At 41.8% G+C, this 27,609-nt stretch overlaps 1 protein-coding gene across 3 annotated transcripts in view; it reads right to left on the reverse strand.

Moving 5' to 3' along the window:
* LOC143354794 (neural cell adhesion molecule 2) overlaps window positions 1-27,609 on the reverse strand; it is a 472,552-nt gene that overhangs the window by 10,225 nt on the left and 434,718 nt on the right. The window contains exons 10-12 of one of the 3 annotated variants that reach the window (XM_076789121.1): window positions 26,659-26,952; window positions 20,571-20,897; window positions 11,068-11,382 (exon numbers count right to left, since the gene is read on the reverse strand). In XM_076789121.1, the coding sequence (XP_076645236.1) occupies window positions 11,068-11,382; window positions 20,571-20,897; window positions 26,659-26,952 (936 nt within the window). Of the gene's footprint in view, window positions 1-11,037; window positions 11,383-20,570; window positions 20,898-26,658; window positions 26,953-27,609 lie in introns of all 3 variants that reach the window. The other 2 variants (XM_076789120.1, XM_076789122.1) reach the window with 2 other exon arrangements.

Here is a 27,609-nt window from a genome sequence, read left to right on the forward strand (position 1 = left end):
AAATAATACGCGAATAACAAGCAAATCGAATTTTTCTTTGTTATTTTTAAAACATTCTTTCCTTACTACTAAAACGATTTTTGTTGTATTTTATATTATTCGAATCTTTCAGAAATGACGGACAGTGAAAGGCGCAAGACATCGCAAACGTTCTTTCTATCAATATTTTTAAGTGACCGGAAGGGATTGTTAAAAAATTGAAAATAAATAATCTACAAGTATTTAAGAGGAGAGTATGACGTATTATGATGTTGGTGCCGGTTTGTTAGTTGTTCAATAAATCTTTTAGGGATTTTAGTACCTCGGTCAACGCCGGTCATCACGGCCGCGACAAATGTCGTCATCGGTGACAGTGAAAAGAAGCTGTGCGTCATCTAGGCATGTTCCACACTACGTTCGAAAATTACCGAAGCAAGACCATCATTCGCATGCAATGACAAGGTCTACAGAGATAACAAGTGAAACATTAAATCTACGATCAGAAGCGAGAAAGCGCGTCGTTGCAAGCAAAATTATAGTATCGTGTCCAGTGACGCTTCCGGTTCGATCTGACACGCTCTACGCAGACGAGTCACCGTGTACGCAGAATTATTCCATTATGGGACGCGTCTGTTGGATAATGTGCATCTTTCCGCCCCAATATTTCACTAATTAGTCGCTACGAACGAGAATCGATTAGGTTCCTTGGGTGAGAGAGGTCCGACGACGACATTTTGCCGAAAAAGATATTCTTTGGGATGAAATTGTACAATGTTCGGCAAGACGAGGTATGAACTGTGTAATACGTAGATTAGGGACGTTTGTGCAAAATAAAAATATTTCTAATTCGTTTGTGAGCAGCAGGAGTTGAATAGGAATTGATTCTTTAGATTGTGAATTTTTACGTTAAATAAAAAGGTTCCTCTTTGATTGGCAAGACACAGGAGTTTGGTAGAAATTGATTTCTTTTTCGAAAAATTTGAATAAGTCGAGTATAATGTAACTTGTAACTAAATTTTCAAATTCTTCGGATACATCTTTTTTATTTCGTGCTTCATGTGCTCATTTCTAATAAAATACCCAAAATTTGTAATTTAACAGTGCAAAGAATAGTTTGATTTATTTTGTGGTTGTATCAAGATCAAAAGAAATATAATCCGAGAGGAATGTGGATAGGGAAACAATTCAACACCCAACGATTATTAACAATTATTCACAAAAATGAGTTGCCATCCCCAAAGGTGCTACAACTTTTATGTTTCCCGCTCGTAAAAACGCGTGAAGTGATTTCCTTGTTCTGCGAAATGTATCTACACGATGATAACTGCATGTACAAAAGTGCAGGAACAACAATTCCCGGTAGTTGAATAACTATTCGTAGTTGAATAACTATTCAAATCAACATTAATCGACTCTATATTTAAAAAATTCCACCGCATGTACCTTTTGTGAACGAAATCAAAATTTGTCAAACCTCTGCCAAGCTATGTCCCCATTCAATTACCAATCAGTACAAAATTCCGGCGTCCAATTATAATAAAGGTGCATCCGGGCGGATCGCCTGGGTGGAGAGAAAGTAGTGGGAAAAAATGCAACACAACTCAAAGTGTCGCCGGGAAAACGCTCTTGCTGTCGGTGGGCGAACAGTTTTCGTAGATAATGGGGAGAGAGAGAAAGAGAGAGTGAGAGAGAGAGAGAGAGAAAGAGATAGAGACCTCGCGGCCTCCGCCAAATGAGTGAACGAACGCGTCAAATAAATGATGACATTCTAAAAGCGCGCGGAGATTTCTACGTGGTTCTCTCTGTAGGGGCACGTCCCTTGAGAAAGGGCAACGGGGGTTGAGTCGCTCGTAAAAAGCAGCTCGTAAAAATGTACGTTTCCGGGGACGCGATCGTAAAGGCAGTTCCGCTTCAATCCTTTCCTCGGCTGCCACTTTCTTCCTTCCCTTTGCTGCCCCCTTCCTTTTATTATTCCTGTTTCCGAAACATATTTTGAGCACGTTGGGACAAAGTAGCCGGAATTACTCCGAAAATTTTGATTTCACGAAAAAGGAGACACGAAAAGGAGTTCATGAACGACCTTAAATATTACTCCCTTCTGTCCCATAATAATAGTTGCAGTTGATGAATTTAACCTGTCCCACAATAATAGCAGCAAAAGAGAAAAATATAGAACGCAACATTTAATACAAAAAAAAAAAACTAGATTAAATTTAACAATAAATTAAAAAGTATTATTCTTAATTTTTAGTTTCAGTGTTTTTATTTTGAGTGTTCAGATAGTTTCGGGATTTTTCAGTAATTTCGTTACTGCATTTTAAACTTGTAGGTAAGATCCCTTGGCTGCGAAGCTTTGCTTTCCCTATATGCGTGAGCTTAAAATTATTGGAACCATCGTTCTTCAAACTCTCTTTTTTTCATCTTACTTTTACAATGGGTTGATATTCAACTGAAATAAAACAATTGATTTCAATCAGCGGACGAAGTTAGAAAAATCGTTATAATTAGGTTAGCCTAAAAATTGAAAGATGTGTCAAAACGAATGACAGATATGAAACATTGATTTTGGCATTCGCCAATAATTTCCTTTTAAATATTCACTTGCTACCATTATTATGGGACAGAGGGAGTAATTAATACTTCTTAAAATCACATTCTGAACGAGCCAGCAAAGGTCTCAACGCTTCAAACTGAAACACCTCGTAAAGAATCTCGAAAAGACAATTTTATAAGGGTAGATTTTCATCCTAATAGAAGAGAAGTAACGCTACAACAAAATTCTACCACCCCCGAAAATTCCAAAAACTATTCTGTCTGTACCGAAAAATGAAAAGATTCTGAACAGAGTCTAATAAATACATACGTTATTACTTTCCTTAAAACCGAAATAAAATTCTATTCCGGCGTCGTTAATGTACAGCTATCGAAGAACCTATAGGGATACAATAGATATTCTCCCTTTTTCGGAAATCACGAATTATGAAAAAGTTCTAATCACTGAAATCGTAAAATTAGCCGTGGTGCAAGGGGTTAACGCGAACATTTTGGCTCACCGTGCGACGTTCCGGACTATGGTATTTCAACCCTCCGAACTCACCCCCTAATGTCGTCTGTTTTCGACAGAGGGGGTTTGATGGTGTCTGATCATGTTCGGACGCTCACTGTCTCGCGGATTAACCGAACCGGCTAATTTCGGATTAATCGATTCCATATTCTCGCGACTCGCCTGTAACGGCGCGTTTGCGCGCAAGGATTGATCCGTGTTAGCGGCAACTGACCGCCAATTAGCTGCACAGTTTGTTCGGGACGATTGCCGACAGGGAACACCTGGAAGATAGGCCAGGTGGGTCGAATTCACCCGGTATAATTTGCATACGCTACTTTCGCGGTTTATCCTAACTTTTCAGGATCCCGATTCCGAGTATGTTCGTCGTGGATGCGATTCGTGGGCACTTGTCGGTTCGCGAATCTGCGGGGAAACTACAATCGTGTGAACTCTAACGTTCCCTCACTTTTACTGACTTTTATGATTTCGTCGCTTAAACCCACTGCACCGTAGTTATTATATCAATGTTATTTTATGAAGTTGGCATTTACCGGACAGATCGCGGATCTTTATGCAAAATAAAAATTGTACCGAACAAGAGCTGAATAGAAATTTCATTCTCGCTTCAATGATTTTAACACTAGGTTTACGGGACCCGTCAAAATCATGGGTTCTAATATTTTTCATTCAAAATTCTTAAGATTCCAAGGATGCATACGTGAGAAATTATTTAGCAAATTTATTTCTTTGGGTATATATTATTTTTAAAATATTGCTCAAAATGTGTTAACCTAGTGTTAATCAGCTGAAATTAACAGATTTAAGGGTTGAATTAATTGATGCTATAATAAAAAAATATTTAAAATTAAGACAAAACAAGTTCTTAGGAATGTCTCAATAATAAAAAGAAAAAGAGTAAAACCCGGAAATCTTTTCCTGATTTTAATCAAAGACGGTGGGCGGTTAAAATTTCGACTGTTAGCGAAAGTACGTGTGAGTAATTGTAGATTGAGGATCAGAAGGACGGACGAGTGGAGTATAATGATCCCAAAATGATTTTCTCGTGATTTCGCCTAACACGTGATCGTTCCGGGTGTGCAATATGCACGCGGAGCATCGCGGATCATCGTTAGGCCGGCAATAAATCTGGGATTCAGATGCACCGTCGTCCAGAACTGTGCCGGCACTCAAGTTCGAGATTAATCAAAATCCGCTTAAATTCGCGAACTCCTCGAAACGAGTAGACCTCTTATTCTGCTCCCGTGATTCTAAGTTGATATTAAACGCGGAAGGATGTCGTCGGATACAGGGACGCTTGACACTTCCCGACAATTCCCCGGACGGCAGCGAGTTAATTCGAAAGCAATTTTATAATCCCCTCGGCGTTCGTCGTCTCGGCCCTGATGGCGTTTCAGTTGTTTCATCGTGGTGTCTGCCAAAAATAAAAATTCAATTCCGTACTCATTTGTCTCATTTGTCCCTTAGTCTCCCGAATCTATGAAATTTTATTCAATTCTTACCGTCAAATTAACGCGAGGGTGAAAAAGAACATTTTTGCTGCAAGACAAATAATCAAATTGAGACATTTGAATTTAAATTAAGAAATTTCAATTCCGTACTCATTTGTCCCTTGGTCTATCGAATCTATGAAATTTTATTCAATTCTTACCGTCAAATTAACGCGAGGGTGAAAAAGAACATTTTTGCTGCAAGACAAATAATCAAATTGAGACATTTGAATTTAAATTAAGAAATTTCAATTCCGTACTCATTTGTCCCTTGGTCTATCGAATCTATGAAATTTTATTCAATTCTTACCGTCAAATTAACGCGAGGGTGAAAAAGAACATTTTTGCTGGAAGACAAATAATCAAATTGAGACATTTGAATTTAAATTAAGAAATTTCTGTGGGGTGTTGCAGACAGAAACTAAAATAACAGTCAAAAGCGGATGGTGATAAATTGAAAAATTAATTTTTAAATGTGACATGTGTGCATGTCACGCATGCATGATCGATGCTCCAGTCTACGTATTAATAGTGACAAACGAGTTCAAAGGGCAGGGTTCAGCAATTCTACTATCGTTTAAAACCACCCTTAAATAATGTAATTGCTAGTAATTCATATGAAACGCATTAAATTCACCGTTCGTTGCAAATACCTGGTGAAATGATTAATTACAATAATAAACTCGCCGGAAATGTGTAATGCTCGGCTAAATCGAATTTCAAAACCATCCCCTACAAGTCCTCGAATTATGCCGGTGATTATGAAAGCGGTGTGAGTCAAAATTCCAAACGAAATGATCTTTTCGCTTATTATGTATTGGGTCGATTGAATTTACCAGTAGAATCATTATATACAGTCAGGGACAATATTAAGTGGACATTCTTAAAACTCGCTTAACGTTTTTAAAATTGGTCCAAATGACTTGAATATTTTTTAAATGTTAGACCGACTAGTTCGCTGGACAATGAGTAAACAAAAATTTCTTTAGATGACAATTGGTCGGAATGACAAAAAAAAATGATGATTTTTCAACTTTTTTACCTGAGCTTCAACGATAATTTAAGAAATGTGTTTTGCAGATTCCGGTAACTTACATGCATCATGATTTAAAAAATTGTTTTATCATTCCATTCATTCATTGTTTAGCGAACTAGTCGGTCCAACATCTAAAAAAAAAGATTCAGGTCATTTGGACCAATTTTGAAAGAGTTATGCGATTTTTAAGAGTGTCTACTTAATATCGTCCCCGACTGTGATCCAGTGAAAAAATATATATTATATATTGCATATTACGTATTACACGTCGTCGTGATAAATTATTTTCTTATCGAATCAGAAGCAAAAATATCTCGAAGAAAGAAGACTCGCTTCACCTTCAGAATCCCCGGCACAAAACGTTAAACCCTTCATTCCTCACAATTGTCTCGAAAAATACAAGATCAGAAGATGCCCGCGATCAAACCTAATTTCGAGCTCACCGCTAAAATCCCCACCAAGGGACTCTAAGACCATACGACAAAGAGCACCAGAGTGCAGCGGGTGTACGCCATTAAATCGTCCGATATTCAAGAATGCATATTCAGCGAGGTCCGGCCGTCTAAATCAGAACATCATGAGCACGAACAATATCGATGACGTCGGTCCGGTCACGGGGAATGGTGCTGGCTTAGGGGGTTAGTTAGTTAACGGAAGGTGTCTCGCGTCGAATCGGTTTTGCGCGGAGCGGGGGTGCAGCCGTTTAATCGGATTCCAATCAGCGTATTCATTTATTTATAAGACTAATCAAGTCCAGGATTTACGGGGACCTCGTCGGGAGGGCTTGCAGACAATTCGAGCATCCGGTTCTGGGTGCGGGTGGAGGCACGTTTATCGAACTTCTGTCCTCTCTCAGTTGACTACGGCGGAAGATCGGGTTCAGCCGCAGACCAATTTCGGCTGAACGTCCTCGAGCAGGTTTGCACGTGCAAGCGGTTGTCTTGGTGGTGTCCCTTGGAACCCGGACTTCTCTCTGTCGTCCTCTCCATCTCTCTCTCCCTCTCCCTCTCTCTCTCTCTCTGTCTCGCTGTCTTTATCTGTCCGCGCGTCTCCTGCTCAGTGTACCCAGTGTAGCTAGCTACCGTTTACAGGATGTATACGCGGGGACCTTTCGCCACGAATTCACGGAGGGGCCGTCCATTTACATATTCGCGGCGGTTAGCTGAAAGACGTTTTGTAATCAGGTTCTGCGGCCCGTTTATGGTTCACTTTAACCGTTAACGCGGCAACGGACGTTTAATAACCGCCGACACGTTACACGAGCCGGGGTAATGTCCCTCTACAAATTTAATCAGCACGGGGGTCGTTCCGATGCCGAACCGAGCTGATCGTTTAATCCACCGGGGATTACGCTCGACCGACTCGAAACGAGTCCGTTCGACGGACCGGGCTGAGTGTTTTTGGGAGACGCGAGAGCTCAGGGCCAGAAGAATTCTTCCCGGCTAATGATGCTCGATGACTTCCCGCTGCCGATTGCGCTGGCACCGACACCACCATTCTTGAAACGTCCGGCTGGCTCGCGGATAACTGACCAGGTGCAATTGGAAATTCGGACGCGCGAAAGAAAGAAGCCGAACCCCTCGCACCGCTGGCGATTAGAACTTCTTCGTTCGTTAATTAACTTCGGAATTCGTTAGAAGGAAAATCAAGTTTACGTTTGTCGCATGTGGTCTCCAATCGCTGCTCAGGATGCGGCCGAGTAACACGAACGAAGGAGCACGGGGCGATTCCTTGTGAAAGAATTGTTTAAATAAAATTCTTTCGCCCGAAGCTTCGTTTCCGAGACAATCGAGTTGACACTTTGACTGGCAAACTAGAAACTTCAAAAATCCCGTAAAATCGAAGTCATTTAATGAAATAAAAATTGAAAAAAGTTAACCCTTTAGAAACACCACTAGAAATTGTTGTGGCATTATTTCAAAGAAATTACAGAAAATATTACAAAATATTTGTTACATTACAAAATTTGTATTTAATAGATTACTAAAAATTTAAATATTATACGTAGAAATCGGATCAGTTTCGTATGAATAAAATGAAAATATTGTAAGACGGAAGAAAAATTTAGTTTCAGATTGAAAATAGCGCCGAGTGCAAAGGGTTAAATGTATGATATCGAGTAGTCCTCCAACTTTCTTGCGTTTTACAGATCCTAATAAAATTTGGCACGACGAATATATTAACGTGAAAATTCATTTTAAAACCTGAATAAATAATTCCGTCACGCACATATTGGTGACACGGCAGTCAACGTGTTAATGCGGCCATAAAATGTTATTCCTTTTGTTCCGATTTATTTCTACACGTAGAATCGCCGGTAATGTAATTATGAGAGCTTGTTTCAAATTCTAATATGAAGGTATGAAGACAGTGTTTTTATTTCTACGAATCCACGAAATATTTTCCCAAAAATCTCACGATCGAGGGGAGTTGCGTTCAGAAAGTGTCCACGGATGCAATTCGGAGAATACTCGGATCACAGTTGGCTAAAAACTTGGTGTATTGAATAGCAATCGAACCGAGTCGCGTAATGAACAGTCACGGCTGTTCGTGGAGCCAAAATCCAGGTTTCGGCCTCAAGGCAGAATAATCCAGCATCGATCAAGACACCGACGATCGCCCCGGTAGATTAAACGTGGATTGTGTCGCCGGATATGCTGATAGATAGATCCGATAAGGTGATCCGACGGTTTAGCGGGAAAATTGAATTCTATTCAGGCCGCTACTTGCTTTCGGATTAGTTTTAGATGCCGGTACACCGTGCGAGCTTCGGCAGAGAGGGAGAGAGAGAGAGAGAGAGAGAGAGAGAGAGAGAGAGAGAGAGAGAGAGAGAGTCCGGGAAGCTTTGACGAGACTGACGAACCCCGATCATGCTAGCAGCGGCCCATGATCATACCGTCCAGTCCCGTGTTTACGCGGCTCCGAATTGGCCGCCGGTTAATTTCCGGCGGCGGGTGAACGTTAATTTTCGATCAGGTTTTCAGTCGGATTCACCGGGATGATCCAATGATTTAATGATTAAACCGGCGAGCCAATTGATCTCTACACGATCCTGGATTAAGTCTAGATTATGCGCGGCGATCGTGAATTCTGGATTCAGGTATCGCCCGACACGTTTGACAGTGTAATTTGACATCCCGATAGCGCACTGGCTAATTCAAGATCGGATCCCGATTTGCATAATGCCGCGGCGCGCAGATTTCAACCGTGTCCATGGCAAAATTCTGCCGCTACCGGAAGATTAGCCCTTTTGCGGTGGAACGGGATCAAGGGGATCGATGGATGGGGGCACGTATACTTCACAGAAATCGTTCCCGCCGTTGATAAACAATTCTTTCGAAAATCCAGAATAAACCCTAGATTGCAGTTCGACTACTATAATTGACGAGTCCGCGAAAGGATTGAAAATAATTTCGGATTGTGGCGTGTCAGTTGATCGTCGGTTTCGGATTGGGCAGCAAGGATGATCAGGGCTCTAAATATCAGCTAATTAAAAATTTTCAGGCGATAGGGTAACCGAGCTCAAACCGGACGGCTAACTAAGTTCGAACGTAATTCCGATCGGACTTCAATTTGCGATTAGTTCGGTCGGACTCGGCCAGCTCGAAATCGAACAGTTAATTCCGTTGCGCAGTTTTGAACCAGATTTAATATCCCGGGAGCAAGCTGTGTCCATCGGGAATCTATCGCTTTAGAATTCCAGAGCCAGAATAACTCAAATACTCTACGACCGGTTCACTGGTCCACAAGATGGCGCTCGTACACGCAACTATGGCTGCCTTCCACAAGATTCTGGGGACTGGTTTCTGTTGTTCGTTCGTATTAAAGAGATTGATCCATAATTGCAATTTAATGTTCGTACCAAATACTTTTCGTAGGGCTTGGCAAATATTAGGAAATGCTCTCGGATTACAAAAAAAAAAAAATCGGATTCTGAAATTTTGTTGGTCTATCTTTGATTGTTTGCTCGCTACTCGATTGTAAAAAGTTTAATTTTGTGTTTGTGTCCAAAAGAAAGAAAAATCGGTACGCTATATTTTAAAGTTGCGAACGATTTTTGAGTCTCATTGTTCTTCTATTTCATTGCTGAAAGCGTGTCAGTTGTTTTATCGGAGATTTGAGGCTTTTACAGGCCACTCCTTTGACTCCCCAGCTATGAGCCGCGTCCTTTCGAGATAATTATCCGACGAGTGTCGCTTTACACTGCAGAAATCTTCGTCAAAGGGTCGATTGATACTAATACCCTTATAGAGGTTCACTTTTAACCCTTTCGTTACTAAAGACGACTTCAGTCGTCCACTTCTGAGCCGGTCCAGGCTCCCAAAGGTGATCGCGATAATTAGATGAAATTTCATCTTACTTAAAAATACTAATTTTAAAATTCAACGTCGTTAGTATTCAAAATGTTCATAGATAACGTGAAATTCAACGAATTCACTTGTCCTGCTAAATTATTCTGATATTTCACAAAAGCATCACATTTATAATGAAATATTCCGACCGCTGAGACTGTTATCCAAACACAAGTAGCGCTGGCCGACACGTTAATTCGAGATATCTAGAATAAAAAGCCCATAATTTGCATAATACGAAGCAGATGTTGCGCTCGGTTCGCTGCAAATTGCAATCTCGCGTTCCAGCTCTCCCTTAGAATTCCACAGTTTCTTGACACGACGAAAGGATTAAAGATCGCCATTAAAAATTTTAATCGGTCTGAAGACAATTCTTCCCGAAGGATATTACCATCGAATGGCTCGACAACGAATATTCTACCCAATTTTAACGATTAGCTAGCTTCACGTTCAACCGCGTAATCTATCTCTTAATAATCAATTTAACCCTCATATGTTCCTTATTGTTTCGCAAGGACTATAAATTTGTTTAACACTAGGTTTACGGGACCCGTCACAATGACGGATTCTAATGTTTTTAATTTCCGATCATTGGGATTCTGAAGATCCATCTACGTGGAATTACTCGACAAACTTATTTCCTTAGGTATATATTATCTAAAAAATGGCTGAAAACTTGGATAGACACGTTCTTCTTACTTTCATAAAGTAATGCAAAATACTCACTTTTAATGCTCCGTAAACCTAGTGTTAATTAGCGAGTTTTAGGATCATTCATATGGTTTCAGTACTCGAGTAAGATTCAAGCAAAGTAAGTACGCAAATAAGATTTTTCTCATCGTTTACAACTAACGAAGCTAACAAAACATTAAGTTGAGTGTTAACGGGACTCCCAAAGGGACTCAGGCCCTGCGAGTCCCCAACTCGATTAATTATCTAGGGAGCTAACGCGAGCAGCGAGCAAAGAGGGTCCCACGAGAATGAAACGAACAATAGAGAATATTATTTTTGGATGCAGGTGATACTGGGGGTGGGAGGGGGGTGGTGGTTGTGGTGTTAGTGGACAGTCCGCGATGGCGCACGATGACTCGAAATCGAACACTAGCTGGCCCCTACCTGGGTATCGTTGATGCTCCGGTGTCTTACCCTCCTGAATAAAGTGTGGGCTGTGTAGAACGGTGGCGTCGCTTATCGCGTGCTCCGTCACGATCCTCAGGGATAGCACCAGGCCCGAGTAACTCCTCTCCGTGGGCAGATCGGTGATCTCGAGCATGCTAGGCGTCATGCTGGTCGTGGAGGCCAGCAGACGCCTGGTGTCCGCTTCGAAGACCTGCAGCACATAGGTGGCAGTGCGCGAATCGATGTACTCGCTCTCGGCGCAGCTCACCCTGACCGTTGTCCGACTCTCTTCCCTGATCGTACAATTCTCCGGGGGCGGAGGTTGCGCCAGCCTTTCACCTGCTACCACACCCGCACAACACACCAGCCTCAGCCTTCTTCTACTGCTACTTTTCGGAAGGGTACATTTCTTTATGGGACGCGCGCTTTCGGTTTTCTAAGGGGTTCGGTCTCTCTTGGGTTCTGGTTGGTCAAGGGAATCATAGTTCTCGGTTTGCGGATCGGTGGACCTGTGTTCGCTTTTCCGTGGACGTTCGACTAGATAGAGAAGCTTACGCTTCCCTCGTTACGTTTTTCTGTTTTGTCTCTCTTAGGCAGATTTGCGTTTTAGGGGGTTGGTCTCTGTGTTCCAAGGATTACGATTCCGTGGACTTAGAGTGGACAGAGAAGCTCAGGCTTCTCTCGTTTTGTCTTTCTCAGATTGATACTGGCAAGATTGATGACAAAGGGGTTGGCGTCTTTTAGGTTCGGGTTGGTCAAGATCAAGGGAGTTATAGTGCTCGGTTTGCGGATCGATGAACGTTCGCTGTTTCGTGGACGTTAATGATATATTTCTCTTAAATACGTTGCGTACTTGAGATTAAGTGATATAGGTCAATGATACCTCCAGCTGTGGTCAATTTTTGCAAATATCCTTCTAAGGTTGAAGCAGTATATATTGTGCAGCTCGTAGATGCCGGAGAAGAAAATTAAGTAGTACTGGTCAACGATATTGCTCACGGGGGTGAATTTCTATTAAAGAAATTGTGTTGGTTGGGGATATAGTCTTTCTCCCTGGACTTTATACTAGCTGGAGAAGCTTAGGCTTTTCTGTCGACTTTCTTTGGCACAGTCGGGGGACCTTTAAAACGTCACGCTTTTTGAATTTAGATGTCAGAATGGTTTAGTGGACTTCAGGGTGGCCTATGTTTATTGGCTGTCTTTTTCAGTTGGATACAGCCTGTCCAGTTTTAGCAACGGCAGGTAGAGAGTAGTTTTTTGAAGAAGGATTCCGTGGATATCGAAGTCTCGTTTTTGTGTTATGCTTTCGTTTGGACGAAGAGAGTTGCGTGTTTTGAAATGATCGAGTTTCCGGTTTCGGTGGAATTAGTCGACAATTTTTGCGTCAGAGTCGTTCGCAATGGAAAACGGTCGCGTCGCTGGGATTTTATGATCGGAAGTTTTACGAGCGAAAGTTTCTGTATTCGCCAGTGTTTGTGCCGCTCGTGCGGGAATTTGGAATAAAAATATTGCATATAGTGGTCCTCGCTCGAAGCTGTTTCACTACCGGATAGTTTGAACTTGACAATCGTGAAAATTATCCTTGGGATAAAGGATCAATAGACTGCGTTTTCATTTCAGAAAATGATTTGTGTTTCCAAGTTTAAGTAAGCAATGCGTATGCTTTTTCTCTGTTTTGAAAAATTGGTTTCTAGAGTGATCGCGGACCCTTTCAATAGTTAGCCGGGAATATTAGAGCGAAATCAAATTGATCTGACCGCCTTTGGAACCGCATGATGAATAGGTTGGTTCATCTCCCGGCGGTTTCGCTATGTGTCCCCGGTTGTTTGAGTCAGTATGCTCACGTTAATCCCTCATCGGCGTTGAGCGACCAGTTCAATTTGTAATCACTGAAAGATTATGTCGAAGGTATCCAGTCATATCGATGTGATTCCGAAAGGGCCGGCTTAAGGTATATCACTGCCCTCATGCACATATCGCCGTTTCCCATTGTGTATGCACAGATGTTAAGCACCCCCATTCAATGGATAGCAGTTTTGCTCACTACAGCGGCTTTATTCGAAATTTAAGAGAAACAATCTTCTAAAAAATAGGACAATTTATTATTCACTATCAAAAGGATCGGACGCGTACGATAAAAAATTCTTTCTGAAATAAAGCCTTTCAAGAATAAAATTGAAGTGTCATTAATAGGCTCTAGAGTAAATGCATGCAAATTTGCAGTCTAGTCACGAAAGTTCGACAACACAGACATTTACCAGCATTTTATTCAAATTTTTGAAATCCATTTTCGACGAACTGAATTGACCGTTCGCACCATGATTTATTCTACTAGGATTAAGTTTATATTCATCGCATGGTCATGCATTTTCCAATGGCTATGTATCGGCAACAAGAAAATAGAATTTTGTTTCAGTTTAAAGGAAATTAATAACAGACATGTTTAGTAGACTCTGTTCGAAATATTCGTCACGAGTCTGGCGCAACGTCGTAGTGCAAGGGGTTGAAGAATGGAAATCATTTTCTGAGAACATTTCGCGAACAGTCAGAGTGGACAGAAAATATATTTTATAAAAGGTGGGTGCAGGTGCCGTAAATTTCTTTTCCCCGACCCGTAAACCAGTTCGCGAGTGACAATAGATTTCTGCCGAAACCCGGCAGTGCCTCGTTTCTCATCGAGCAGAATCGCTCGAACATGTTTTAATATAAACGTCATGGGCGCAATCGATATCTGCCATTGGCTGGACACGCTGTTACCCGATAGGAGGACTGGTCGCCGATCGAGCAGCTCGATTTCGTCATTTGTACGTCGCATAACAAGCGTATCTGACTTTCGTTCGAAAACTAAGTCCGTGCCGGAAGTTCGCCGGAACGACCGCTTTATCGGCCGAAATATTCGCGAGCCTGACAGAAGAAGAATCACACGGGCGACTGAACACCAGTCAGGACAGCCCTCTTTTTTTTCCCTGCTGATCCTTTTGCCGAGGTGGACTTGGGCGGCTCGGACAGCAGCGCGAGTCAATAAACTCGCGGACAAGCGGATCAAGTGGCGCTGCTCAATGATATCCACCGTTGCGAGCTACTTTCTCTCGCGGAGTATTGTTTCTAAACAGATTCGGAATCTCGAGCAGTCTTCTCGGATTTTAGGAAGAATTTATTCCGTGAGAAATCACCGAGAAGGAAGTTAAGTGCAGGAATTAAGTGGTATAGGTCAATGATAACTGCGTCGATGCTCAATTTTAGCAAATATTTAGCTGGAGTGTTGAACAGAAATTTTTATACTGATTGTAGATGGTGTATAAGAAAATTAGGTAGTGTAAGTCAATGATAGGCACGACAATGCTCAATTTTGAATCAAAATTATTTTAAAATTAGTCGAGGACTTCAAATATTTATGTAAGGTAATAAAAAGAACGAATCCTTATGGAAAAGGACACAATAGAATTAAGTAGTGCAAGTCAATCATATTCACCACGGTAACAAATTTTTATGGGAAATTGCAGCGCTCGAGAGGTATATGTGTTCGAAAAATTTGATTTAGTGGTCCTGTACAATTCTCTATGGCACTGATGTGTCTAATATTTGTTGCACGTTATTTTGGAATTTACGGTGGATTTTTTTAGGGAGATTTTCGTAGAATAAGCTTTACAAACGCGGAATAAAGCGATGCTGGTCAACGATACTGGCCAGCGATAATGTCAAAACAAATTTGTTGTTTGGAACGCGTTGTTTTCCTTTTGGAAATTTCGCTTGAATGAAAGCATTTAACGAATTACCGTAGCAGCGGGCTGATCGCGAGGGCGTACTATTACCAAACCGAGAGAAAATCTGGGGTTATTTACCTGAAAAAAATATAGGATTGCACGTTTTATCGACCAGAGGGTAAATATCATTGATTCGTACTACTTGATACTCTGCCAGCCGGTTTATTGACACATACCACTGCGCGCGGGTCCCACCCCTAGTCAGTATTCCGAAAACAAACAGAATTATCGGGTTTACAATCTCGCGTTACCTTTATCGAGCATTTCCACGTCATTTAAACGACATTTAATCCCATTTTTCTTCGATCCGTCGAAATACGTACAAACCGCTTTGACAGGGGACACTCGAATACGTGAATCAAATACGCGTTTCAAATTGTCAAGACCGCATCTTGAACATCATTAAAATCATTCAAAACACACATAACGCCGGTCTACACTCAACACTGTACATTAGCAACTTATTAAACAATTGAAGGGTAATTATCGTGAAGAACACTAAGAAAGAAGCGAGCACTAAAACTAATTATTTTTTAACTTCCTTTAAAAAATTGCAGGCACGTGTTCATTAGGATCTAGGATGATTTATATTTCTGTACGTGTACGTAGAGATAAATTTATTTAGTAATTTCCTAGAAGAATATCTTCCAAATTTTTGGTAAAAAGAAAGATGTAATCTACATTGTACAAAGTCTTACAAAGGTTGAAGATCTACATTAGAGAAATAATAAATGCAATTTGACGGAAAGAAAGGCTCCAAAAATCATTTAAAAAAATCTTTAACTGTCGAAAGTTTTGGGGAACTCGTAATGTTTCTGAAGAATCAACGATTCGAGAGCTTGCAGTTCGAACAAGGTCCAAGTGCAGCTAGCCTAATCGTCTTCGCAGAAGCTATCGCAGCCATTGGCAAGGGGCGATATCGAGTTCGAATCTGGGAATTTTCCCCCCTGCTCGCAGGAAATTCTGCTTTGCGACTGAGTTCCCGGCGTTGGCTGGTAATAAAAGACAGCCGGACAATTAGAGCGCGAGCCAACAGTCGCATGAAACACACCGATCCCAGTTAGCCAACGGGCAGAATAGGCAGAGTCAACGATGAGGAGGACGGCCGCGAGCCCACCCCCTCGCATCCCAATTAGCCACGCATTATTAACGCGTACTGTACACAGGCCGTTTACGGAGAAAGCCGGTCCGGTCCCCCCCGACGCGGCCCCGGCGTTCCAGAGTTAATTGTTAGCAATTAGCAGGAAGAATGAGCTCGCAATCTGGCAGAGTCGCAGGAACAAAATTATTTTGGCAGCCTGGAAGTGGAATCCCTTTCGACGGAACCTCCGTACCACTATTTCTCCGAGGGAAAAAAAGGGGACGCGTCCGACTTTGCAACCCCTTTATTTCTGCCCGATGGAATTCGTTCCGTCTTTGCACACGGGTCGCCAATTTAATCTTCAATTAACTGGTTGTACTACTAGTTCCTCCTAGTTGTTACTAGTTTTTCACTGGGCGACACCGGAGAAGACCAATCTGGGAACTTTGTGCTAATCGATATTCCAGGAAAATAAGTCGGTTCAGAATATGGAAAATCAAGGGTTAATATATCCTACTGAGATTTGTGTTTCATCATTTTTTTCAAATTGTTCGAACAGGACAAGAGGAATTGTCTACGCCCATTGTGAATAGTGGAGAGAACTATGTAGTGCAGGTCAACGATATTGACCACAGGCGTACGTTTTCATTGAAAAAATTATGTCCGAGGACATTCAAATTGTAACAGATTGATTTAATGATAAAAAATGATGCATTATTGCATACTTTGAGAAATAAATTTTTTTTAAGCAGAAGTGCTTTATGGAAAATCATATGCCTAGGAATTAAGCGCTACCGGACAATAATATTTGCAGCTGTGGTCAATTTTCAGAAATATTATTCTAGGATTTTAAATAGAGTACATCGTGCAGATTGTAGACGATGGAGCAGAAAATTAAGTAGTGCGAGTCAGTGGCAGAGACGACAGGAATGAATTCCAATAAAAAATATGGTTTCTATGAATGTTCAAGTTAGATAAGATTAACTTCACTATAAGGAGCGACATAGTGATGATAGTGTTTAAAGAAAAAATTGTCGCAAGCACGGCACAGAATAAATCAACGTGATCAATGATAACTGCGACAATGTTCAATTTTAGCGAATACTTAGCTACAGAGTTGAAAAGAATTTATTGTGCGAACTGTATCGATAAGAAAATTAAGTAGTGCAAGTCAATGACAGGGACTGCAGGAGATAATGTCTAGTAGAAAAAGTGTACCCAACAATGAACGAGTCTCGAAACTTTGTGTACTCGTACACAAACGTTCGATTTGTCTAGAAACTGTTCTACAATCGATGAAAGGGGAAAAGTCCCCGAGAAAAAGCTGGGTTCAAGTTGTTCGAACAAACAAAGGTTAAGAGGAACAGGCCGCGTTCGAGGCTGAACATTTGTCCAGCATTTCGCCAGGACTAATCCGAGCGAGAGCACCGGCTCCGGGACAGGACTCGCGGGAGAATTCATCGGAATCGGTTCTTAACGTGCCTTTTTTCCCCAATGCGGACCCTCGTCCCCGGGATTTTCTAAGAACTTTCGAATAATACGACCCGCCGGCGATCCAATTTTCCTCCTGCTGAAAGGCGCAGTCATTTGGCCAAGATTTATTAAGGGTAATACCGCTCCCTAAATCTTCAATCACCGTCAACCGGAAGATGTTCCATATATATATAGACATAGTATATAGAAAATCGTTCTTCTTTTTTCGAACCTACCTAACCGGCAATTCCATCAGAGCCGATGACGATCGCGTTACGGTTCCCTTCATTAATTTCGGAGCAAACGGCTCGAAAACCCTCCGATTTATCCGCGGATAGATTCCAAAATCCATCAAAGAATCTCGATTTTTGGGGATGATGTTTGCTCGCGGATCCGGTTTCGATTAAATCCCCGGCGAAAGTCATGAAATTAATTGCCACAATCGGCCCTCGTTAATTAAATCCGACACCATCGATCACCGGAATAAATCACGCGGCTAATTATGCCGATTAATTTTGACTTCGGCTGCTGGCATCGATTTTCAACAGAAAAGAAACTCGATTGGCAACGGATCAGGTTGCCGGACCTGTTTTTTGGTGTCGAATTTCGCGATACAGTGGAACCTCGATTATCCGCACTGCGCAGGGAAACGCGAGTGTTTCAATTTTTATTGTCTTATTAACAAAAAATTTTATTCAAGGGGCATACAAATCCTAATATTTAGCTTTAGCGTTAGAACGAAATTTTTGTGCAGCTTGTAGACGGTCGAGAAGGAAGTTAAGTAGTACTAGTCAACGATATTGCTCGCTGGGATGAATTTCTATTACAAAAAAAAAATTACATTCACAATGCAACCAAATTCCAAAAGTTTTATTTGGTGAATCAAGACGATCCAGGAAAGATATGTTTCTAGATCGACCTGTGTATCAAAAATAAGTGATATTACTCAATGATATTCACGACAACGGTCAATTTTAGCAAATATTTAGAAAAGAATTTATTGTGCAGCTTGTAGATGCTGGGGAAGAAAATCAAGTAGTACAAGTCAACGATAAAGATGACAGGAGTGAAGTTCTATCATGTTGCGTACGATTCAACCAGAAGTCAATTGATCCCTTTCACGTTTTGTTTTGATAAGGAAGATTCATGAGAAATATTTGAAATTAAAATTCGAAAGTTCGGATAACCGAGGCTCCACATGTACCGCCAAGTATTTCGCTTGCACACGGTGTCGGATGCTCGCGCGGATGCAGTTTTCGGTGCAGCTAACGATGCAGCACGGGTCGCGGAACACGGAAACCGGTAATCGAGTTCGACGGGGACCTGGAACTCGCCGGGACACCTGCGGAGCTACCGGTATCAAGCGCCTAATCGCTGGTCTACGATACGAGCACGAGTAAACGCTGCAACATGACGTTCATGTCGTTCGGAGAGCTATCGGGGCGCCTGAAGCTCAAGGACCTGCGCGTCGCTACTTGCAAATATCACTTCAGATATTCCAATTTTCCAACGTCGGTTCTAGAATCTACGTTCCAAGGTTCGGGACTGGGTTCGAGGTTGATCGATTGAGTCCTAGAATGCTGAGCTTCAATTTTTCTCCGATGTAATTGGGTGCTGAAGGCTGGGAAATGGATTGGTTTGCTTCCGGATGATCACTTTGACCGTAGAGTGACGACAATGTATGTTTATCTTGTTGTAATTGGATTGTAGAGACCGGATTGGAGGATCGGTTGGGTCGAAGATGATTAGGCAGATTGTAGAACGATGAAATGTAGAGCTAGTCTGCTTTAATTGGATTTTTGCGACCGGCATCTAGAGTTTGTTAGGTTTCAAGTCGTAGAACGATCAGATGTAGGTATACTTCGATGTCATGGGATTCTAGAGACTGGAATTTATCTTTAAGCCGACATCCTTAAATATTTTATAATTTTTCACTGTTTTTAATTTCACCAATTCATTTTTTCCGTAAATGTATAAAATCCGCAGTATAATGATCGGTCACGTCTTTATACGATGAAGTTGGGGTTTTCTTGATATCAATTGGATTCTGGAGACTGGAACTTATGAGTAGTGAAGTTCAACATGATTAGTCATATCCTTACAGAATGAAGTTTGGATTGTCCGTATACTAATTCGATTATGGAGACTGGAAGCTGGGATGTACTAGGTCCTGAATGATTAGCCGAGTCGTAGAACGATAAGATGTAGATCCACTTCATTGTAATTGGATTCTAGACACTCGAATCTCGGATTAGTCAGATCCAGCATGATTAACACTAGGTTTACGGGGGCCCGGAAAAAAGGACGGATTCGACTATTTTTAATTCACTATTATTGAGATTATTGAGAATTATTCAACAAATTCATTTCTCTGGCTATACAATATTTAAAAAACAACTGATAATTTAAAACGATCACTCTTAGTACCCCGTAAACCTAGTGTTAATCGTCGAGTCGTAGGATAACGCTTGAGCAGAATGGATTATAAAATGCAGAATTGTTGCAATTCGAAAAAGCTCAGGTCAGATCAGTCAAGTCCTCACGATCCAGAAACTCCGGTACAAATGTCCAAGGAGGGCTCTAAAAAGTCCACGCAGCCGCCGCGAAGTCAAGCTAAGAAGACAAACGTCAGAAAAACGAGTACTAAACGGAAGGCAAACACTTTCCCGTGCAATCGATCCGCTAACTGCATCGGCGACACGTTCGTCGAAACGATCGTTGATCCAGCAGAGTGGTTCTCAAGAAAAACTGCTGGATCCTTTTTGCTCAAGTCCGTCCACGGAAGGCTGATCGATACGCGTATTGCAGCGTTCGCTCGTTCTCAACCCCCGTCGGATCGTAAATAAAGGGATAAGGGTGGTAGTCTAAGAAGGACAAGGTATCGCGCGCGCGTTGAAGAGAGAGAAAGAGAAAGAGAGACACACAGAGAGAGAAGGGAGAAGGGTCGAATAGAGGGAGACAGAGGATCAAGGAGCAGTACTAAGAAGAAATATAGATAATCACGTGAGCTCTACGATGCAAGGCCGTGCAGCGTAGCAGACAGTGCTCAAAGGAAATCGCAAGAGAGTGTTGTGCATCGTCAGATCCGGATCCGGCGCCGTCGACGATTCACCGACGGAGATCGTCGTCGTCCGATCGATCGATCGATCTCTGGCGGCCGATCTACACGGGTGTCCTTCGGCCTCGCTCTCTCAAAGGAGGGACTAACTCACCTGTTCGCCTTTCGGGCAGGTTCAGGGTGGTGGCACGGAACCGGACCGTCTCGCTGCGACCCTTGCTGTTGCTCGCGTATATGTAGACGTCGTAGCTGGTCCCGGGCTCCAGGTTGCTCACCGAGAACGACGGAACTTTGCTCGTCTGGTTGTACACCGTTCTGCTGGGCTTCGCCGGGCCGTTGCTACGCGCGCTACCCGCCTCACGGTCCACCTGGATCGTGAAATTCTGCGGCAGACCACCGTCGAAACCCTCCGTGCACTCCATGTACAGAGAGTCCGTCGTCTGGTTCTGAAGAGAGCAATTGTGCGGCGTGTCCGGGTGACCTGGAAAAGTAAATCATTTGTACGATCTCTGAGACTCGAGATTCTCGACTGGGGACGCTATGACTTCGCTTCGCTTCGTTTCGTGGTCTTTCAGGGTCTGGTCTTTTATCGGTTGATCACTGGGTTCGAGACTGTCTGTCTCTACAAGTCTGGCTTTGTAGATGTAGATAATTGGAAGATTTGGTTCCTCTGTTGTAGGACGTTCTAACCCTTACCACTCGAATGGTGCCTATAAGGCACCACTAAAGATTGCTGTATCGTTATTCAAAATATTTTTCACATTATTAAGTTTCTTTCTATTTAATAAATGACTAAACATGTTATTATTGTACGAGTAAATTGTGCCATGTTTGTATGTATAACATGACCAAAAATATGTGGAAATATTTTAGGTCGGAAGAAATGCTTCGTTTTGGAGTTAAAATAGCTTCGAGTGCAAAGGGCTAAGTGTCTCAGTTAGCTTCTAGGGTGGACCAGTCTTTGATATTTAATCGATTGGTTCGCGGCATACTTTACAAGTTTACTGTTTTGTCTAGCTTTGTAGAAATAAATAATTAGAACTTTTAAGGCTGTTCCAGGAGCAATTGAATTTGATTCCTGTTCTCGAAAATAATTGCGGAAGTCTCAAAACCTATAATTTCGTTAAAAAAAGAAGAATAATAAACTCGGACTGATTTTAATACTTTTTTGTTTCAATTGATCGTTCACTCCCAAAAAATGCTACAAGTCCGAACGTCTGTGAAAGCATTATAATGAATCTTGGGCTTCTTTTATTTTTTAACTCGGAGAGAAAATAGAACAGTAGTTCTAAGATTTTCTTTTGTAATTTTTATCTATCAAGTAAAATTGATTTATTATTTTAATCATTTGGAGTAAATTTGCACAAAAATGGCTGTGAATTTCCAGATTGGAAATCTTCTCTGTTAAATGAAGAATTTGTGGAAGAGTACACTTCGCAATATTTCGCTTTTCAGAGGAAACAATTAAGCCAATTGTTCCCAAGTGCTATTGAATTTAAGAGTTAGATTAGCTACAGACGTTAGTACCCTTTTACCGAGGATCAAGTCCCAGCGATGGTATAACGGATCAAGGAATTGTGGGAAGATTGTACACTCTGCATTGTCTAGCCTTAAGCTAGTATTTGATTGGAAAGGGTGCAATCCCGCTAATGGGTTTCTCACAACCACACAGCCAAAATGTGCCCAAGAGACAACATCCTAGCGGTCAGAAGAGTCAAGCTACCTTCACCCTAGCTTTGCCGCATAAACCCCTTATGGCAACGATGCAATTCACCATCGTCCTCTCAAACACACGTATACGATGTCATTTCACTGTCCAAAACAAGTACCTCCATAGAAGAGACTAAATTAATGTGTCAAAAAAATATCAATTTTTATTGTTTCATAAATCAATGTTGTTGTGCGTTAAATAGCTTCAATTACTTTAAAAATTGAGGATTCGCCTGGTTTTTTTATTTCAAGATAAAATTTAACTATTGTGATAGTGATAGTACAAACGATGTTTCGCAGAAATGGCTGCCACGTCGTTTCAGTTAAAGATATTTATCTGAATTTTTCAGGAAATACTATCCAAACTCCACACAATAAGGTGTACATATTGATTTCTTAATAAAATATAAATTCGCGTACAAAATAAATTATCAAATGTCTCTTATTTTTCTATCGTTCGAAAGTAAATAAGTAACCTCTTAAGGCAAACATTTATGGAAAACCATGGGTCTCACGGAGACATCTTTAACTCGCCACATATACGGTCCAGCTGATGAAAAAAATTTGTTGTATCCTCCAGAGAATTTAAAACTGAATTACTAGACTGCGTACTTTTACGCAAAATGAAAATGTTCTGCGTTAATTACGAAAGATAAGGGCCGAATGAAAAGTTCGTTCTCTCTTTAATGATATTAAAAAATTGCAAATAGTACACGCTCCATAACATTCGCAGTCTAATATACAGTGATTAGTGATTTTTAGGAAAAATCTTCCAAAATTCTGAACGAACTCGATTCGAGTGTAGATAAGATAAGAAAACGTTTCAGCGGCGAGATGAACGTTCCGTTAGCGTCAGACTGGGGGTCGAAACCTCCCCTATTAAGGGGTTTTAGGGCCGAGAACAGTCCGAGAGACGACGCTGGCCGTCCACTATTTTGTTTTCGTCATCCGGCGGGCGGAGAGGGTCGGGTTTAACAATCAGCAGTTAAAGTCGCCGTAAAGATTCCCTGGTTTCCCCCGGAATAAACGAAACCGAATCTCGTGTCCTCCCGTCGAGAGGAGATAGGTCAGCGTGATTGGCTCGCGTCGAAGGCGTCGGGTACGGTAGTAGCTGGTGAAAGGTTCGAGAAAACTGTCGCGACAAACGTTCACCAACTACGAGAACGGAATACAAAGATGGCGGGGGGGATCGTCGGGGACGCGCGTTCCCCGGCCAAAATGCTGCTCGCTATCTAAGAAACGGCGGCGTTTCGTCGTCTTTAATCAACCGGCACGAGCTAACGAGGTTTAGGTTTTGCGCGGGCATTCCCCCGGACCCAGGGCTCCGCCCCGTATCGAATCGAACCGAACTCAGCCGAACTGGGTTTTATATGCAACGGTTCTCCTTAATGGGCGGTTTTTATTGGCCCATCCCGACGGTTTAGAGCTCTCGCCCGGCACTGAACCGCATTTGTGACGTATTGACGCGCCTTTATACGAGCTGACTGCCTTTCGCCGGCTGTTACGCGCTTCGCGCTTTCTGCCTGCAGCTCATTCGCCCGTCTTTTTAGACCCTCTTAGGATCAAACCTGCCCGACCAAGTCAGCTGCAAACCGAAGATCACCGAGGAGATCCCGAGAACAGCGGAGCAAGACCTTCTTCAGTTGCAACCTCGATGCACCGGTTTCTAGCGGCGTTGCAGCATACCGCAGTGATTCGATAGAGACTCCTGCTTGCTCTGGATGACGTTCCCCATGACGTTTTTCAAATATTGGGTGCGGCACCCAAGACAAGCAAACCGAATAACTTCTAGATTTTTTGATGTAGGGGAAGAAATTGTTCAGACAAAAGTTAACAACCTATTTCAGATGGAGGTGCTCATGAGATCTGAAGGTCAACTTGGTCAACATATATTTTGAACTCCCCTTCTTGAGACAATTTCAACGATATAGTCATTCAAGGTCATTCAAGGTTATAAACGTAAAAAAGGATGAAAAACAGAAATGCACAGTGTCGATATTTTCAGCTTTATTAATGAAATCAAACTGAGTCAATTCGAAATGTATAAACAAAGTGATTCGGACGCTGTCTTTCTGTGGCTGGTCACCATTTTGAGCATCTACCGTAGCAGATTATTTTGGATTTAAGCACTTCGTTTACATTTTCAGCTTGATTTCATGAATAAAGCTGAAAACATCCCACTACGTCACAGTGAATTTATATTCTCCATCCTTTTTCCCGTTTATGACCTTAAATGACCTTGAACGACTATATCGTTGAAATTGTCTCGAGAAGGTCTACAATCGTAGGAGTTCAAAAATATGTGGTTCTATTTAAAAAAATAATGTTCACCTTCAAATCTCCTAAGCATCTCCATCTGAAGAAATGTTAATGTACACCACATAATGAACCCCTCGAAACCAGACAACTTTTGTCTGAAACGTTTCTTCTTATATCAAAAAATGTAAAAGTTATTCAGGTGTGCACGTTGTGTGTATGTTTTCTCACGAACACAGGTGAGAACGTAGTCGACTCCTCAGAAACTGTCCACTTGCTACTAATGAATAGATTACAACTAGTCTGCAGATTTTATGTATTTATAATAAAAATGGACGAATCAACTGCAGTTCGAAGTATTATCTCTATTTTATTTCAGAACTTGCTTCAACGTCATACAATTCAATTCTATTCCCGTCATTAGGCTTGCTAGCCCGAGTAAAATAGCTGCGAAATAGAAAAAAAAAAAGAAAAGAAATTGTAGAAATGAAAAGTTAATAGAAATTTTTGTACAGCATGAAATTGTGGCATTATTTACGAGTGTACAGTAAATCGCACAGAGCCGTCATGCGAATGCTAAGAGTCAGCATTCGAAGCATGCTGAAGTCGGTGCATTTGAAGTCGGTGGCAAAGTTCTCGGATTTCCTCGAATCCATTTTCGAGTCGAAGGCGAGCGAGCGTATTCCCTATCATCAGGAATCGTCCAATGATCACAGATAACACCGTAGAAGAACGGGAACCCGGTGGAAGCGCACGTGCGCCGCAAAGGGGGGAACAGCTAGTCCGAGGACCAAGGTTCGGGGGAAAGGCTCTATATCAGCGCCATGACGCGCGCGTATACGGGGATCTTATTTACTGGTGATCGTTCGTCCGGGAGAAATGGCGCCTGTAATTCAGCCGTTTCGAATGGAACGAGCACTTACTCTCTCTCTCTCTCTCTCTCTCTCTCTCTCTCTCTCTCTCTCTCTTTTCTCTCTTTCTCGTCCTCTCTTCATCTCTGTCGAGTTACGTCTCGTTAAGAGGTCAGAGAAGCAGGACGGCACCAAAAAGGAACAGTCGACGACGTCCAGCTGCCTCGGCGGCAACGGACGTCGTTGTTTCTAATCTGCATAATGAGGAAACTTTTTAAATCTAATTTACGTCTATCAAGCCTCTTTTTCCTCTTCTCTTGAGAGAGAGAGCGAGAGGGAGAGAGAGATAGAGAGAGAAAGAGAGAGAGAGAGAGAGAGAGAGAGACACTTCTACGCGGATTACTTTGCGCGCGTCTCTCCGCCATAAATCCCGGCGATTTATATTTACTAAAATCTTAATTTCCTCCGTTGCGCGCGGACTGTTACATAATTAAAAAGCAAGTTTTTCCATAAAGTACCGGGCCAGCGGTAGATCTCCCGCGGACACAATTTCAACGCCGCATTATTTCTCCACCGCGAGGGAGATGCTCCCTCTTATGCAGTTTTTCTTCGGCTGAAGCCGAACGGACAACGGGATGCGCCAAGAGAGAGGGGGGGGGGGGTGGTGGTGGTGGTGGTGAAGAGCGAATTTTTCGGTGTCGAATTAACGTCGAAATTGTTTTCGCGTGTTCCTCCGGTAGGAGAGAATTCGAAATCGACTGGGATTCGCGCCGTTTCCCGTCGCATTCGAGAACGGTCGATGACGTGACGTTGAAACTGGAGAGAATAAAGCGTAGACAGGGCCTGTGTAGATTTTCTCCGAGTCTACCAGCTTTAGTTCATTTCTCTTTCATTTTACGTCTGTCGGGAGGAAATTCAGTGGTCTGTTCCCGTTCAGATTTCGATACATTATTTCTATGATAACTGAACTGGAAATGCTTCGATTGTTACGAAGATTAATGAATTGTTCACGGTTTATCTACCGGAAGCCTGTTAATAGTTGAATGATTAACACTTTGAACGCCCAACTAGAAACCCCAAAGATTTCATAACAAAGATTTCAAATCAAAGCAAGTTCTCCAATGAAATAAAAATTGCAAAAAATTAAATGTATGATACTGAGTAATCCTCCAACTTTCTTGCATGTTACAGATTCTAATCAAGTTTAGTACAATGAATATATCAACGTAAAAATTCATTTTAAAACCTGCACAAATAATTCCGTCACCCACATATGGGTAACGCGGCGACGAACGTGTTAATAATGAAAAATCTTCTTTTACACAATAACTCCGAACGGAACGATCCAGATTACGTTAATTGAATGAATCGTTGCAGGCCAAGATAAAATGTGACGAGGATCGTGTATAATTGATCGTTACTCACCGGCTGGGACGATGTGGTAAACGCAAGGCTCGAGCTGAGTACCCTGATCGTTCGTGCCCCAGCAAAGTAGAGTCCCATAATCCAACTCCGTCATGGGGGTGTAAGACGCTGTTGAACGGGTCCGTTCGCTGGTGACGTGCGCCTGGGGTATGTCCACAGCCTCCATTGTGTTATTAAACCTCCAAGTGAACGACACTTCCGGTGGATTCGCCACAAGCTCGCATGGTATCCGTGCGGTCTCCTGCCGGGCCACCCCGAAGACCTTCATCTGTCCATGGTGACAGACCGGGCTGACTGAAAAACAAACATACGCGTTTCTGTCAATTAACTCATAATTTCAACCCTTCGCACTCGAAACTGTTTCGACCAGGGACCATAACTGTTATAACCAAAAAGAACAAAAAGTCATGGAATAACAAGTATTTCATCGACTAAAATCGTATTGGTTGCGAATAAGGATTAGAAGTAACCGAAAATTTTGTCTCTTCTTGGTAAATGTTATCGTTGAGAGAAATTCATTTTGATCACTTATGACAGTTATCGATGAGAGAAACTTATTTCGATTGCTAATAACAGTTATCGATAAGGACTGATGAAGGAAATTTGTAATAGTTATTATTAAATAGTACACCTGTAAAATGGTAGACAACCAATTATTTACCAAATTTTTTATTCATGCAATTAATCGTTACAATGAAAATTTAATGTGACAAACATGAGTTTTTTCAAATTTTCTCCTGACAAGTTACACCGCAAATCGTCTAACGTTAATTTTAAAGCAGAAAACATGATTTATTTCCTTTTATACGTACGACGTTTATCACTGTAACTCGTACAGTTGAATTTTTATAAATTTCTTAGAGACAAGCACAGCGATGTAAAAATTGTGTTAAACAATAGGCAATTTTTAGTGGGGCCTTAGTTCACAATCTCAACAATTGTAAATGAAAA

The sequence above is a fragment of the Halictus rubicundus genome, chromosome 6 (assembly GCF_050948215.1).
Source record: "Halictus rubicundus isolate RS-2024b chromosome 6, iyHalRubi1_principal, whole genome shotgun sequence".
Lineage (NCBI taxonomy): Eukaryota > Metazoa > Arthropoda > Insecta > Hymenoptera > Halictidae > Halictus > Halictus rubicundus.